At 36.3% G+C, this 15,728-nt stretch overlaps 6 protein-coding genes across 6 annotated transcripts; 4 read left to right on the forward strand and 2 right to left on the reverse strand.

The window, feature by feature from the left end:
- Positions 1-1,703: 1,703 nt before the first annotated feature.
- Positions 1,704-2,839, reverse strand: B0P05DRAFT_557665 (uncharacterized protein; the record flags this gene model as incomplete). The annotated part of the gene is made up of 6 exons (XM_051580044.1): positions 2,577-2,839; positions 2,478-2,529; positions 2,284-2,419; positions 2,009-2,223; positions 1,800-1,945; positions 1,704-1,746 (listed from the first exon to the last, which is right to left on the reverse strand). Coding segments are annotated over exons 3-6 (482 nt in total), but the record flags the coding sequence as incomplete, so codon positions are not given.
- Positions 2,840-3,910: 1,071 nt separating this feature from the next.
- B0P05DRAFT_477811 (uncharacterized protein) lies at positions 3,911-4,255 on the forward strand (the record flags this gene model as incomplete). Its single annotated transcript, XM_051574984.1, has 2 exons — positions 3,911-4,068; positions 4,108-4,255. 2 exons carry the CDS (start codon positions 3,911-3,913, stop codon positions 4,253-4,255), a joined length of 306 nt encoding a protein of 101 aa, XP_051431148.1.
- A 367-nt stretch (positions 4,256-4,622) lies between these two features.
- Positions 4,623-5,020, reverse strand: B0P05DRAFT_574712 (uncharacterized protein; the record flags this gene model as incomplete). Its single annotated transcript, XM_051581585.1, has 3 exons — positions 4,623-4,786; positions 4,841-4,928; positions 4,970-5,020. 3 exons carry the CDS (start codon positions 5,018-5,020, stop codon positions 4,623-4,625), a joined length of 303 nt encoding a protein of 100 aa, XP_051431149.1.
- Positions 5,021-5,490: 470 nt separating this feature from the next.
- On the forward strand, positions 5,491-11,684 carry B0P05DRAFT_252930 (Golgi CORVET complex core vacuolar protein 8-domain-containing protein). Its single transcript, XM_051573344.1, has 5 exons — positions 5,491-5,954; positions 6,002-6,399; positions 6,451-6,560; positions 6,612-7,577; positions 7,641-11,684. The coding sequence occupies exons 1-5, from the start codon at positions 5,647-5,649 to the stop codon at positions 11,544-11,546; spliced, it is 5,688 nt and encodes a 1,895-aa protein (XP_051431150.1). The 5' UTR covers positions 5,491-5,646; the 3' UTR covers positions 11,547-11,684.
- An 848-nt stretch (positions 11,685-12,532) lies between these two features.
- On the forward strand, positions 12,533-13,647 carry B0P05DRAFT_557678 (uncharacterized protein). The gene has a single exon (XM_051580045.1). The coding sequence runs from the start codon at positions 12,571-12,573 to the stop codon at positions 13,450-13,452; it is 882 nt and encodes a 293-aa protein (XP_051431151.1). The 5' UTR covers positions 12,533-12,570; the 3' UTR covers positions 13,453-13,647.
- Positions 13,648-13,744: 97 nt separating this feature from the next.
- On the forward strand, positions 13,745-15,642 carry B0P05DRAFT_557682 (kinase-like domain-containing protein). Its single transcript, XM_051580046.1, has 5 exons — positions 13,745-13,866; positions 13,914-13,967; positions 14,014-14,793; positions 14,851-15,088; positions 15,136-15,642. The coding sequence occupies exons 1-5, from the start codon at positions 13,864-13,866 to the stop codon at positions 15,552-15,554; spliced, it is 1,494 nt and encodes a 497-aa protein (XP_051431152.1). The 5' UTR covers positions 13,745-13,863; the 3' UTR covers positions 15,555-15,642.
- Positions 15,643-15,728: the final 86 nt, after the last annotated feature.

Below are 15,728 nucleotides of genomic sequence, written 5' to 3' on the forward strand. Positions count from 1 at the left end.
AATATGGTATGAGGGCTTTTGGTAACAACAGCAGGCAGTATTAGCAGCAGCAATAGATAGACTATGTTGGTGTTCAGTTCGTGTTCAGTTCGTGTTCAGTTCATATTCAGTTGGTTCTCATCACAGCAGAATAAGAAACATACCTGACAAAAGCTAAAATTAGGCTAGTTTATCAACAATACAACAAAATGAGACGCATATTCAGTAAGCGCTATAAGTAGATGACTAGTCAAACAGAGACTTGCTTTTTAGTAGTAGATGAACAGATACAAAAAGGGAGGAATAAATAAATAAAAAAATTTCTTCATTCAAATATTCCCAGGTGACGTATTTATTTATAGTGAGGAATGGGCCAATAGAATCCTTTCGTTCTCTTCAACTGTTTGTCATAAACAACGACCAAGCTTATTTTATAATGGAATACATTGAAAGCTTTTCTGACGCACACGGTAATAGAGATAAGAAGAGCTTGCAGATAAAGGCATTGATGAAGCCTTTTGCAACCAAATCTAAATAATAAATTTACTCGCTTTCCAAAGTGTCAACCTTACTTTTTCTTGCTTAGATTTCGCTTGTCATATATCATTTAGTTGAGGCAAGCGACAATAATAAAGAAAATAAACTCTCTTACTTGCAATCTGTTCCATGAGAGTAGTAAAGTCGATATGAAAGCAGAATATAATGTATTATTTATGTGATAAGCTATTTATTAGAAATAGCAGGCAGGATGATTCTATAAAATAAAAATTGCTTGTCGAGATTCGGCAGATTTAAGGGATGCTGCAGAAAAACAGCATGATTACGACGACCATGCTCCAATCGGTTTTTACGCTTATTTTTTAATGAAGGCTGTCTGTGTCTTTTTGTTACTCCACGAATGCATAACTCTCTGTCTCCAGCAAATAAGATAACTCTATTTGAAGTGTTCAAATGAGCCTTTATATGGCGTCTCAGGTTGGAAACGAAAGAAAAGCATCGGTTACACTTAGAACTAAGAATTAGATGGTTTAGGCACTGCAGCTCTTTGTTTTTTCTTATTTCATTCAAAAAACTGCCTTATTACCATTCAAAAGGCTTGTCGCCAGTATAAATAACGCTGTGTGCTTTCAATTGGCTTAGCCTACTGAAGCTCTTGAAGCAAATTAAACAATAAAATAATTCTCTCGACTTCTTATTGCCTGTATCTGCCGGCAGTTATTTAAAAGCATTTGCTGTATAGCTTGACATTTTAGAATAAAAAAGAAAGAAGAATAAAAGTTGGACTTGAGATGCTTGCACAAATTTTATAACAATGAATTATATAGGGGGGGGTGCTATCGTAATTTTACGCCATAGAAATATGCTTCCGAGTTATGCAATTTAGATGTTTGAAAGAAGAAAGAAATCTGCTTAGAAAACTGGTTGATCCAAAGAGCAAAAATGTGCCTGATTTGCTTTTCTCTGAAATAAAAGAAAAGACATCGTCCATGTCTATTCAGCAAAGATATCAAGATAACTAGTCTTTTGCTGATGTCGTATGGAATATGTATGTATTAATGATATCTATAGGATCTGTTGACAATAACAAGTTGTATGATGTAAAGCTTTGCAGTTCTAGTTTCTGCTAACAGTAATAAACGTTTGTAGATTTGGGATAAAAATGAGATACAGTTGAGTTCGAGCACGATTTGTTAAATGAAACGTTGTATATTATATGATGGTATGTCTTTATTCAATATAATGCTTTATTACTTGTTCCACCACAGCCTAAGAAAAAGGTTATATTTTTTGATCTCATTTACTATTAAGTCTTTACTTACTGATACTTTTCCTAAACCTTTGTATAGCTTCAAAAGGCGGCCGTAATCATTTCTATTGTCCGGTAAAAAGCATTGCTCAAAATGTATGCATCTGTATATGGGACCATCAAGATAATAATCGACCAAGTAGAAATCCAAACACAGACCTTTACATAAAAAAAAACAAATAAAGTTTTTATACGAAATAAACACTATACTTTTAAACTTACCAGAAATTTGCACTAGGGTCACTTTTGGGTCTCCATATTCATTTTTCATTTTTTCTATGTTGTTGGCTGCACTTTTACTCATTTTTTCAAAGTCTCCCCGCAAATTATGTTTACTGGCCATGCTCGACTTTGCTTTGTACTGTAAAACAGTGTAGGTATCGTTCAGCAGCAAACCACTGTCAGCCTTTTTCTTACCACTTGATCTCAGATTAGTACTTTGATGGAACAGAGAAAAATGTTGGCATAAATTCAATTCAAGTCAACCAATACATTACCCCCATGACTTCAACGTTAGGCTCAGATCTGTATTTATCAATAAAAAAGAGAGAAAATAAATTTTGGACAATAACCATAAGCTCATTTTCAAGCAGCAATGATAATCTCCTGTAGTGAGCTTTGTAGTGCTTATGTCTATAACAAAGCTTTAAGCAACAATGCCAATTATTAGAATCGCTCGTGTTTGACTTACATTGTGTTTAAGAAGAAAAGGCAGTTTTGTCATATTCAGGTACAGTTTCGTTCTATAATACTTTAATCTTCTGCAAGGTGTGTGGTATTTGCTATTTACTTTAACAAAGCTGCCGATGCACTTCTTTTCGTACTCGTCCATATCAACAGGCTTAAGGATTTCAACCATTTTTAAATGGCTCTTGATTTCCTTGAAATAGCTACTGGCCAAAGTCTGATCGTTAATAAGTAAAAATCTTGGCAAATCAGGCAAAGCTCCAAGTAAACTGGGTAAAAATGATTGAAGTTGTATGTCAAGTTGTTAAAACCATACTTGAATTCTGTTGAGGTATGCACTTACTACTTGCTTTCCCAAACAGAGCTTAGTTTGCATTTTCTGATGAATTCTCTGATAATGCCTCTACTATTATCATCAGTCTATAGTGCATGTTAGATAAATAACCTTTATTACTCATGATTAACTAAACCATTACTCCTGAAGATGACAACGTGTTTGTTGTTGGTAAAGAGCTAGAGATTAACTCTACTTTTCTTTTCTTTTCTTTTTTTGCTCGGCTTGTGTATTTTCTTCATCAAATCACAAAGCTCATCATACTCATGACTAACATTAATCTTCCTAGTTTTTAATGTTACTTTTATGAATTGGATTACAGCAATACCTCGCAATAACGGTATTTATTATGAACGTTAAGACCTCTGACAGTTAGAAAGTTTCGTTGCTTGCAAAACCTGCTAGAATGCTGCTACTGCTTAGTTGATATTTGATATAGAAAATATCATACTAATAAAGTAAGGCATTCTGTCTTATCGGATCCAATATTGCGGGGTATTACTGTATGGAGTGATCTTGACTCACCTTCTACGGAAAATACAAAGGATAATGGACGCAACCTTCACCTCAGCCCCCTGATCGTATTCCGGAAGCTGAAACAAGTTATGCATTACTTCTTTAGAGTTTTCGACGTATTCAATTGCAGAGGCTTTTTCAGCGCTTGTCAAATCTAAGTATTCATTTATGGCTTCTTCCTTTTGAGTAACTTCGCGATTTGATTTTATAGCATACATACTTTTTTCAAGAATAGCTGTGACTAAAAAAGATATTCTTACGAGCAGTTATCCTAAATCCATATAAATAGAACACACAAAGAGATTGATTGTAATCCAATTTCTCTTTCAGAATAAAATATAGTCTCAAACAGTACTCCATTTGTATCTGAATTATCCTTTACTGTAACATCTTCATCTCTAGTATTCAAGTTTTTTACAATTGCTTTCAGTAATATGCTTAGCAAAGTACTATGATGATTATAAATACTTAGTATCAACCCAAAATAAAACATTTAAAAGTGATGCAACGTTACCGAAAATTTTGTGATGGCATTATATAGACCTACTTTTTTTCTTCAAATATATAAGCTACTTGCATTGTTTAAAATGGACTCTATTATTTACAAAGACAGGAAAGACAACATGTTTAATGATGAAGGCGACGAAATTTTTGAGATGGAGATGGAAGTTGGTGAAATCAATTATCTCCTGGATAATGCTATACACTTCGACCAATATACTGATCTTAAGCCACCCCAGAAGATGTAGTAGAACCCTAAAGAAAACCTTGAGAAGCAGCCTAGGTCTCTATCTGAAAAAGTCAAAAGCAAAAAAACATATCGCAAATACAAGAAAGAGGACACGGAGCACTTTTTCTTCTTGGTTAACGAGAAGCGAATGTCTATTCGTAGTGCTACTGTATCTATTTGTCTCTATACTTTCCTGAATTAAATCCAATTGAGCAGTTTTGGTCTGTTTGTAAGAGCAAACTTATGAGAGAAGCACTTTTAGAAGAGACCTTAACTACCAGAATTCGGGACGCCTACAACAGTATCCTTGTAAGCGATTTGCAAGGTTTCTGTAGATATTCTGTAGCTAGGTTTAATAATTGTATACAGAGAAAGCCCATTTAATAAATATAATCATTGTTTGTACCAATCTATATTTATTTTTTGCTTCAATAATTAGTGAAAATAGTGTATAGTCATAGGATTTGGCCTGACCGACGGTATGACTATATCCAGGTGCGACTGTATCTTCCTTTTATAACTTTACGTTCTGATGGATCTGATAAAAAATCAATGTTTTGCTTGTTCAACTATTGGGTGAATGCCAAAGGTTTAGTTTTGTCAACTTTCTTGGTAAAAATCCAAATATCTCCCAAGATTTCTTTGTGATAGACATAGTTTAACTTGTATAGAGAGTCTGGCGAAAATTCTATTTCTGTTCGATATACATAGTCTATGAAATCTACAATATTGTCTATATTTAAAGTCATTAGTAACAGTTTCATTTCTCGCATTTGTTTTTGCTTACCAAACAAGATGTCTTCCTTTTCATTTTTATTATTTTCAGTTTCTTCATAGTTTTTTTTTTTCTTATTTCTTCTTCTGATTTGTATAGGCTGAATAGACCTGGAGCACCAAATATCTGCGCTTCACATACAAACTCTAGTTCCTTTGGATTACTTTTGTTACAAATGTCAACCTCCTCCATCTTTGCTAGTCTTTCAGTACAGACTTGGACATTCTCTTGGTTGAATTTTTTACAATAGAAAATGCAGCATGCTTTTCACGAATGGTGTTTACTTGCATTGATTGAAAAAAAAAGCCGGTTAGGCGCTTATCTAAATTTAGTAAGAAACTGTCTGACATTTAAAACGACTTTGTCGAAAAAAAGTTATGATACTGTACGATGCAAAAGCGCTTATTCACCTAGTTCCCTAAGTCAAATGGAATGTTTGCTTATAAAAATGATAGTGTCAGAAAGCTTTATGATCAAATTTTTTCTTAGATGCTTATTCCTATAAAAGAGTCAAATGCAATCCATCAAAACATGTGATGCTTCTATGCTTTACTGTGATCCGAACATCTGAATTTGAAGTGAAGAAAAGTTGCCCTCAGCTTTTCACTTTTTCCAACTCCACCTCTGTTCCTTTCTCCTTTCCAACACTCACACACTTGGAGCTTCACAAGAATATTTGCTTTGCATATATAAAATACATTATAATATATATATATATATATATATAATACCCAAATCGAAGCCTTTTTTACTAGTATTGTCTCTCTTTTCTTCTACTTATCGATAGAGGAACACACTCGTCTTTATTCACGCGCAATATGAATCCAGAGAAGAAAAGGCCTGCTAATCTGGTTCCTCCTGCAATGGAGCCTAGTGTTAGTACAGGCACCACTTCGTTTCGCAGAGACTATGACGCCTTATTAAAGGAAGTATTGGAAGAAAGCTCAGAAGACGAAGAAGATATGCTCAATCAGATTGATATTGACCTGAATGCTGCGACTGCCGAATTACCAGAAGACTTGAGAGCTGCTTTGGAAGATCGATCTCTTGCTGATAAATACCTGGCTAACCTCAAGAATTTTATGAGTCACCGGAGGTCTCAGTCTATCAACTCGGATTTCTCAATGTAAGTCTTATTTACATATTGCTGCAAGTTAGACTCAATCATGATAGACCCAATACACCGCTTCAAGCAACCTTTTCTAACCAACCTTTATCACCCAAGCAATTTGAACGTGCTCAGCCAGATCCATTGTCTAAAGTGCTTGATGCTGTTCCATACCATACACGTCTTATCAACGGTGTTCCTTCACTCACAATTTTAGAGCAAAAGTTTCATGCACTCCGAATTCCCGAATTGGATTTACCTGTTGTGTCTGATACTGTCATTCAGACACGACTTAATAACCTTTACAAGATACGAGAAGATTTATATATCCATTTAAACGGCGGTCCTCTTGTGAACAATTCTACACAAAACAATATTGGCGAAAAGAAAAAGCAAAAAGTATTGAATTTACTAGATGAAGTATCTAAGGAAATTGGTCTTTATGAAGAATTCATAAAAAAAGGTAACTGCAGACTTTCTTTTGAAATGATAGATGCTTAATATATTCTTTTAGCCAACTACCTTGAACTCGAAAACATTCTGAATGAGTCTGATAATTCAGAAGAAGAGTTAGGTGAAGATTGCTCTGATACAGCAGAAGTTGATTCTAGTTTACTACACTTTGTAAGACAGTTTAAAATTCATGTTTATGGTTAACTAAGCTAGAGCCACTAGGATTCTCCTTCAGAGCTATCAAAGACATCTCCTGGAACACCAACATTTTTATCCTCTCCTGCTTCTTCTCATCACATTGGATTTAACTCTCCAGTTAGCAGTCAGTTGTTAAGACAAAGATTGGAGGCCTCTGGTGATGATTCTGCTTCTCATCACTCATCATCAGATTTCGCTGGTTCTATGTTGATTGAAAATAGTGGAAATGACAATATCGAACCTTGGGAAGCATTCAAATGGACACCACTTATCAAAATTTCAGATCAACTCTATTCTGAAGAAATCAAAAGAGAAAGTGGACTGATATCAGTTATGGCAGTGAGTGGAGTTATTGCTATTGGCACAACACGTAGTTTAGTATTTGTTTATGATTATTCGCAAAACCTAAAGTGCATTTTGGGTGATAGCACTCGAGCCATTGAACTCGGTTCAGTCACTTCTTTGGCTGTTTCTGCAGATCATACCACCATTGCATGTGGGCATTCTCAAGGCTACATTGTTGTATGGGATATTCGAAAACCCGCTTATCCCATTCGGACAATCGACCCTATTTCGGTTAACCAAGTTGCAGGTGCCATATCAACGCCTCAGCAACAAGTGCCGCGCAAAGAAGGTCATGTTAAAGGTGCATCTATCCTTCATATTGGATTTGTAAGTGTTAAGAAATCAGATATTGTGTCGGGTGACGACCAAGGAATGGCGTTTTATCATACCTTGTACAAAGTAATCATGGTGAACGCAGTTGATACAACACGTATTCTTGGTCGATACCAAAACTTATCCTTGACACCAGAAATTCAACGTGCTCAGACTGTGGCAGCCAACGCTAGAATGAGACTGCAGTCACCTTCTGTCTTGCCAAAACCCAGAAGACCCAGTACTGTTTTTGCTATGCAACCATTACCACTTGGACAGATACCCCATCCTGCCGAGAATTTTGGCCTTGTTGCTTTACTGACACCATACAAAGTAAGTAAAGTTATATGGAAAAGAGAAAGAGAAAGAAAGATACTGATTGAATGTGTTTGACAGATGATTATTGTTGGATTGAAACCTACTGTACAAACTCTTTACAAGTTCCTGAAATCTAAAACAATGCACTCACAAAACAACAATACAGATGATAGATCAAAAGCGAATATTGAACCTCTGTCTGGTTGTTTAGCATGGCTACCAGTTCTTAAGACAGGGCATAACAACGCCGCTAAGGAAGTCTCTAAAGGCAAAGAGCAACCACCCACTGGAGACCCTATGCTTGCTTTTGCTTGGGGAAATCATCTCTTTATTCTACGTGTCTGTGTCAATCATGAAAACAAACAGCCCGTAACAAACGGAAGAGTACCAAGAATACCTACAACGCCGCCAAAGGTCAACAAAAAAGGTGTTACTTTGGAATTTGTCAAGGTTGGAGAATGGAAATGTAAAGACGCTATTGTAGGAATACAATGGATTAATCGACAAATTCTTGTATTGTTTACACCAAATGAGGAGATGATCCTTTTTGATCCCAAAAACATGAAAGAGACTCAACACACGAGTATTCGCAATAAGCAACTTATTTATCACGATTGGTTTAATACACCGTTGAAAGACTTGGTTGTAGACGCAGCCAACTTGACAGTAGATTCACCTGAGAATTCAAATGTGCTCAAGTCTGTAGAAATGGCTTATTTCAGTTCTATTAAAGGTTATAAAGGAAAGCTGTTTTTGTTGGGCATGAATCAAATCTATGTTGGTACCTTATTATCCTGGGCAGATCGAATCTTGGCTTTGGTTCAAGCAGGCGACTTCTTAGAGAGCATTGAACTGGCTACTTCTTTCTACAACGGTATTGGTATTCAAACAGTCATCGGCTTACCTGAAGAAGAAAAGGCACGCAAAGCTCTTGTGGGAGAGAAATTGATGGATTTGTTGATAGCTTCTCTCAATTATGCCTTTTCTTCAACACGTACTTATGAAGGCATGGCAAATGAAATCTCTGGTGGTGAAATGGTCTTGTTTCGTGACCTGGCACAAGGCTGTGTTGAAGCTTGTTTGAGTATGAACAATACAGACTTCCTATTTGATGTAGTCTATGAGTGTTTTGCAGATAATAAGGTGAAGGGCGTCTTTTTAGAAGTATTGGAGCCTTGTATCGTTCAGGACCGTATACCTGACGTACCACCATCTATCATGAAAGATTTGGTTGATCACTACAGCAAAAAGCGCTTGTTGGATGAACTGGAGCAAGTTATTTGGCATGTCAATCCACGTCATTTAGACATTGACCAAGTTGTAAGCATGTGCCATCGTGAAGGCATGTACGAAGCCATGATGTATGTCTGGAACAAGAGCATGCATGACTATGTTAGCCCAGTAGTAGAGATGCTTAAAATAATTCGAACTGTTCTTCGTAATGATGTTGATAGCCCGCAACAATTACAAGTTCGTCAAAATGCTGAGAAGTTATTTGACTATCTCAAGCTTATTTTGACAGGAAGATCATTCCCTGAAGGATCTGCTATTTTGGATCCAGATGAAGCAAGTGATGCTCGAAGTGCTGTCTATTCATTTGTGTTTTCGGGTCGTTGTGTGATTTGGCCACCTGTAGGGGGCAAATTGGTATTGACAGCAGATGAAGACGAAGGCGTTTCAGAACCTACCTATCCTTACTTGCGATTGCTACTTCGATTTAGCACAAAAAAGTTTTTGGAGGCCTTAGAAACTGCATTTGAAGATCCATGGCTCAATGGTGGTGAAGACATATTGAGCTCAAGGTTTGAAGATGAAGTGCCTGGTAAAGTAATTTCTCGACAAATCATTGTCAATACCTTGCTGGATGTCATGGGTGGTGGCTCCACCGGCAATAGTCTACCACTACCACCTCCACGCCCAAAGCAATCCATTTCAGCATCAACAGTACAATCATTCAGCACAAACCGTCCAAATTTACATATCACTGTGCCTTCTTCATCTATGTCTCATGGAGAACACTATCTCTCTTCTACTTATGACTACATCTCAAATGAAAATATCATTCTGCTCTATATATTCATTGCATCCAATCTCCATATGTATACCACATTCATCTTGCTACCGCCCAAGACATTACACAAAGTCCTTATTAGACTAGCCGAAGACCATGACCCCGATACCCGTATTGAACGTGAAAAGGCTGTACAGAATTTATTGACTGTCTTTACACCTGCAAATCAAGAGCAAATAGTAGGATTATATGAAGAAGCAGGGTTTTGGAAAGTGCTAGAAGATGTTTATCGTCGTGATAAGAAATATGGCAAGCTGGTAGAGGCCTATCTTAAGGATGATGACTGTCGTGAAATGGTCTTTGACTGTGTTGAGAACTTACTTGGTTCTAATGACTTGAAAGATAGACAAAAAGATGAGGTTAAGCGCGTGTTTATGATTCGAATCTCTCAATTTGTTGAGACGGATGGTCAAAAGACAGCTTATATTGTCGAGAACTTTTTAAACGGTGACCATGCTGATGCTATTCGTCGACTGGAAGAAGATCAAGAATTTGACGATGAAGAAAATCATGTTACTGCCGACAAACGTTTGTTTTCTTATTTGCGAGGCTTATTGGAGCCTTATGAAGAAGAAGAGGATAACGATAATGAACTGCATCAAGGTCTTATTAAAGAAACACAAATACCTCATGTGGATGGCTCCATTCAAGAGCGTTATATTGAACTCATGTGTCGCTTTGATCCTTCCGGCGTTTTTAACTACTTCAACACCAGGCTGAATGACAATGTGTCATTGGAGAAGGTGCAAAAGTATTGTGAAGAATACGGTGTGATAGACGCAGTAGTTTGGATCATGGAGAAGAACGGCAATACTCAAGGAGCTTTAGAGAGGATGTTGGGAGTTGCCAAAGACAAGAACAGCACTATTCTTTCTATTTTGAAGGAGCATCAACAATCTGATGCTAACTGGACCTTTGAAGAACAAAATACAATCAACAGCTGTCTAATTGGCCTGAATGGTGTCTTGCGAGTTAGCACAAGACTTTGTGAGAGTAGTAGCAGATCAAGTACAGCCACTTATCAAACTGGAATTGAAGACAATGAAGAAGAAAACATGCCTGAACTAAGTCGTGGAGGAGAAGACAGTTCTGTTGGTGATGAATCTATTGGTAATCATGAAGAAGACTTTACCCAAAATGATCAAGTGGAGACACTCTGGTTTCGTTTATTGGACGCTTATGTTGAAGCCTCTATTGATATGTACAATGCTTTGGGTACACCTGACAATGCCAAAAGTACAGCACCTGCTGAAATCCGCCACCGCATCATTACATCCTTCAAATCTTTTGTACAGTCCATTTTAACATCTCTTTTGTTGTCTACATCACCGCAAGTCTCTCTACCTCGTCTCTTGTTACGATTGATTCATTCTCAGGCAAGAGGTGACACAACATTTGCTGATTTCCGCGACATTTTTCTTAGTATGCTCGATACTTACAAATACGAAGGCAAACTGTTAGAAATGACCAATCGGCTTTTTGACCGTGACTTGTTTGATAGCTTACAAGATATGGTGACAAAGCGTAGTAAAGGCTGGAGACCTGATAGAGCTGTTTGTGAAATTTGTGGTGCAAATATCTTAGACTTGGGCCTATTGCATCCTCCTTTAGCTTGGGGATTTGATGAGGAAGAAGAAAAGAATCACTCAAGCAGCTCAGAAGGTGAAACTCGCCCTAATGAGACTATTGCTGTTCAAAAGAGATACGTTTTGTTCCGCTGTGGACATGGATTCCACACTGAATGCTTAGAAAGACAGTTAGGGACTGAACAAGAGTGTATTGTTTGTCAACATGGTAATCCTCAAGCAAAACCTGTACTTCCGCCTATTGCATCTGCTATTTCAGCAGAAGAAACTGCTACTACAACTACAGCTGCTACGAAAAGCTCAAAAGGCAAAGAAAGAGCCGCTTGATATCTATACTGTGATTATTTAAAATAAATTTAATTGAATACCAAAACAAACATAATGTAGAATCCTTTTTGCATTATGGAATAAAAGGAAAATGTTCTCTCACCAAAAACCAGAACCTGTTGCGGTTAACTCTGAGACATTGCTTTTTAAAGAGGAACACATGCTTAAACAAAGCCAAAAACAATGAAAGATGAATTCATAAAATCAAGAAGAAAATAAAATTTGATTTAACTGCTATTAGTCCTTTATCGCTTGCGAATTTCAAGCTCTAATGTAAAGAAGGCCATTAAGAAATATTCTACCTGCTGACGATTCAGCCTAGCCAGTGCACTGAGCCAGACAAATTCCATCTGCTTCTTTAACTCAAATCATTTGACCTTTAAAAAAGAGAAAGAACTGGAGCCAATAAGACATGTTTTGACTTGGACAGTAGTAAGAGAAAAAATAATAAACAATGAAGGAGAACACTTTATCCATTCCAATATTCATTCCAAAAAGCAATCATTTTGTATAAATATATTGATCTAAAAGAAATTATAGTTTCAAGTGTTTTCTTAGAAAAAAAGATAAAAGTCTATTTGTTATCACTTTTCATTGTTGTTTATCAAAGAGACCTGCAATCTAGCAAACGCGTACGAATTAACGATAAGAGAACAAGCTGTGTCCTGTTTGTGTCAAGCAAAAAAGACATTGTAAGGAAAAATGGAAAGAATCGGCATACTTTACAGCTTGTAACAACCATACTTTGAGCATCACTAAATTCATGCAAAAATAGAATGGACAGAGTGCTTCTTGATTTCTCAATGCCTTTATTACCTCCAAGAAAACAGTGCTGTATATAATTGATAATTCATAAGTTTATAAAAAAAAATCTCTTTACAAGTCCTCATTTCTCTAAACAACTAAGCACATCACAAGTTTTTTTTTTCTCTTGTTCACCTTAAGCATTCTTTAATAGGTTTTTGTTTCTTTAACAGCTATACCACTGTATATTGCTGAAAATGTGTTAGGAGAATAAACAAAAATGATTTCTTCAACAAGATGTTTCCGAAAACTTCTTTTTCTTCTTTTATTTATCATGTTGGCAAACAAATCGCCACTCAGAAAGTTCAAACTATTTCATCATTCTAAGAAATCAAAAGTAGATCCTGTCAAAGAAAGTATCTCCTTGGAAGATTTAGCCTCTCTTGTTAGAAAATTATCTGTTCAAATTGAAGATTTAGAGACAAAGAGTCAGACAGAACAAGAAAACAAAAAGGCATTAAACCATACCATAATTGACCCGTGGGCTTCTTGTGTACCTCAAAATTATGCTGGTCTATTGCAACGATTAGAAGATGTGGATATGCTCCAAAAATGCCCTAATGAGTGTTGTGCCAATATAGGTACAGTAGGTTCAGCAGAAGGTATACCATGGCCAAAGCCAATTGAGCCTTTTCAGACAACAAATCAAGATATCCTAGATACCCAGTATGCTCATTGGTGTACATTAATGCGTTGTTTACCTCTTATGGATGCAGTCACATCAGCTCATGTCAGGACAATAGGACTTTATGCGTTGAGGGAAATTTTAAAATCAAAAGCCAATCAAAAGCAGGAAACCACCTGTTTTGCTGATGAACCGACAACAACCAAACTAAGAGAATCTATGAATTGTCTTGCAGAAAATCCCACACTTCATTATATCAATACAGCTCTGCCACACCCTCCTCCACCACCACCTGTACCACCAAAAGAGACAACAACGCCATTGCCTTCCGAGTTACCCTCACCTCTCTTGACTCATAATCGATTCAACAAATGGCTCAAATATAAGAAACTTCATAAAAAGACAAATACAGACACAGCTACAACACCTATGCATCAATCGCAGACATTAAGAAAGATTGGTTCATGGTTTTTTTAGTCCTTTCCGCGGAACATAACAACCCGAGGAAGAAAAAAAAATTAGTTGAACCAATTAGAAATCATGCAAGAGGATCGACATGGTTTCTTATTGGTATTTCAGTCAGGAACATAAAAAAAGGGGATAGAAAACTTGCTTTAATTCACTTGTCTCTTCATCATAATAAACTTACCATCATAAGCAAGTAGAAAATAGAGACTACACAAAAACAAAAAAAATCCCTTAAAAACAATTGGTGCATTAATTTCAGTCTGTGACCGTACTCTTTTTTTTTTTGTTTCAAAAAAATCTCTCACTTTATCTCTCTCTCCCTCTCTTTTTCTTTCTTTCTTTTTACCCCTTCTCCTTCCCCCTCTTTCTTTTTGTTATATATATATATTTATATATATATATACATATATATATATTAACATGGTAAGGGTTCTTTATTAAAAAACGACATTTTTATTTATCTAATTTAGGCTACTTCTTTACAAAAAACCATCTTGACTGATAGTGACACTCAACAAAGTGAAGTAAGCATTCTCCTCTTTAATAACAATATGACTCATCTGTTTGTAGTCTCTTAGTCATAGACGTGAAGCATCGCGTGGTCTAGAAATCGATACAAGTACAACGAAAACAAACGCATTTTTTCACACATCCGATCTTTCCTCTACACCTCGTCCACCTCCTTCTATTTCACGCAAGATTTCTGTAAAGCAGCCTAAATCCACGCTATCTAAACAACCACCTACTCCACCTTCACCTACAATACTAGGTGATGCTAATGATGATATTTATCATCATGATAGTTATGCTAATCGATTAAGAAATCTGGTTGCTTCTACACGCCAACAACAACAACAGCTTTCACCTATACCACATTACCTGAACCCAACAAGTAAAGAGTCACCTACAACACCCAATTTTTTACTTAATGAAGAAGATTTGATTGCATTGCCTACCCCTCATGTGAAAGAGACAAAGAAGGAGCATTTTGTATTTCCTACCACAGCTCAAATTCAAGAAATTCCTGTTATTCATAACACTTTTTTCAACCCTGTTCACCAAATTCCTATCTTATCAGAGCAACCTATGTTGGGAGACCTCTTAATGAAACCGTCTTCTACACTTAAAAGAGAGAAGAAAATTTACCAACAAGATCAAGACATTGTTGGCAAACAAATTGGACAATTCCGTATCTGTCAAGAATTAGGCGTGGGTGCTTTTTCCAAGGTGTATTTGGCTAATCATATTCAAACTCAAAAATTCTTTGCTATCAAGACAATTCAAAAAGGTACTTTACTAGATGATCCAAGAGTACGTTCAAGCATTGAAAGAGAAGTTGGTATTTTAAAGGTAAGAAATTCAAAAAAAAAAAAAAAATAGAATATATTCTTACCCATGGTTGATTAGTATATTGATCACCCAAATATTGTTCATTTGGAAGCAACTATGGAAACTGAGCATATGATGTGTATTGTTTTGGAGTATGTTGAAGGTGGCGAACTATTTGATTTTGTACAAAAAATGCATCATGCATCACATACAGCTATTCAAGAAAATATGATTAAGGCCATCTTTCTTCAATTATTACACGCTGTTCAATGGCTACATGAACATAATATTGTCCACAGAGATCTTAAGCTAGAAAGTAAGAATCAATGCCTCAAACATATTTTTTACTCATCAATATACTAGATATTTTGATGCACAAGAAAGACGATGAAACGCCTATTCTAAAAATCACAGATTTCGGCCTAGCTCGTGTGGTAGACCCCGATTCACCTTTATTGGTTACCCGATGTGGTAGTGAAGAATACGCAGCACCTGAAATCATTCAACAACAGCCATACGATGGCAGAAAGACAGATACATGGGCACTAGGTATCATTCTCTACAGTCTCTTGGTGGGCTATCTACCATTTCGCTATGATCCACGTAAACAAGAACGTGTGTCTCAATTGTTCTATCGGATTGTTCGTGCTCAAGTCAAATGGCCAACTGACTGTAACGTGAGTGAAGAAGCCAAACAAGTTGTACATTCTATTCTAGAAAGAAATCCCCAGAAACGGATTTTAATACAAGACATTGAGCATTTACCTTGGTTTCAGCATTAATTCATTTCTTTGTACTATATTCTATTTAATGACCCTCTTATTTTTTATATATTTATGCATGCAATAAAGAATCTACACTTTATCATAATAATGGTTTGCATAATTTTTTTTTCGTACTCAAGAAACTCAATGATTGGCTGTAGCTTTTCTGCTTATTAAACATCAGGGCACTCT

The sequence above is a fragment of the Gilbertella persicaria genome (genome assembly GCF_025201335.1).
Source record: "Gilbertella persicaria strain CBS 190.32 chromosome Unknown B0P05scaffold_48, whole genome shotgun sequence".
Classification (NCBI taxonomy): domain Eukaryota; kingdom Fungi; phylum Mucoromycota; class Mucoromycetes; order Mucorales; family Choanephoraceae; genus Gilbertella; species Gilbertella persicaria.

What these genes read in the sequence shown, in the direction of transcription:
- B0P05DRAFT_252930 (XM_051573344.1), top strand. Translation starts at nt 5,647, where the DNA reads ATGAATCCAGAGAAGAAAAGGCCTGCTAATCTGGTTCCTCCTGCAATG. An exon ending in ATTCTAGTTTACTACACTTT is followed by an intron (nt 6,561 to 6,611) that starts GTAAGACAGTTT and finishes TAGAGCCACTAG; the next exon opens with GATTCTCCTTCAGAGCTATC. An exon ending in CTTTACTGACACCATACAAA is followed by an intron (nt 7,578 to 7,640) that starts GTAAGTAAAGTT and finishes TGTGTTTGACAG; the next exon opens with ATGATTATTGTTGGATTGAA.
- B0P05DRAFT_557678 (XM_051580045.1), top strand. Translation starts at nt 12,571, where the DNA reads ATGATTTCTTCAACAAGATGTTTCCGAAAACTTCTTTTTCTTCTTTTA.
- B0P05DRAFT_557682 (XM_051580046.1), top strand. An exon ending in GTGACACTCAACAAAGTGAA is followed by an intron (nt 13,968 to 14,013) that starts GTAAGCATTCTC and finishes ATCTGTTTGTAG; the next exon opens with TCTCTTAGTCATAGACGTGA. An exon ending in GAGAAGTTGGTATTTTAAAG is followed by an intron (nt 14,794 to 14,850) that starts GTAAGAAATTCA and finishes ATGGTTGATTAG; the next exon opens with TATATTGATCACCCAAATAT.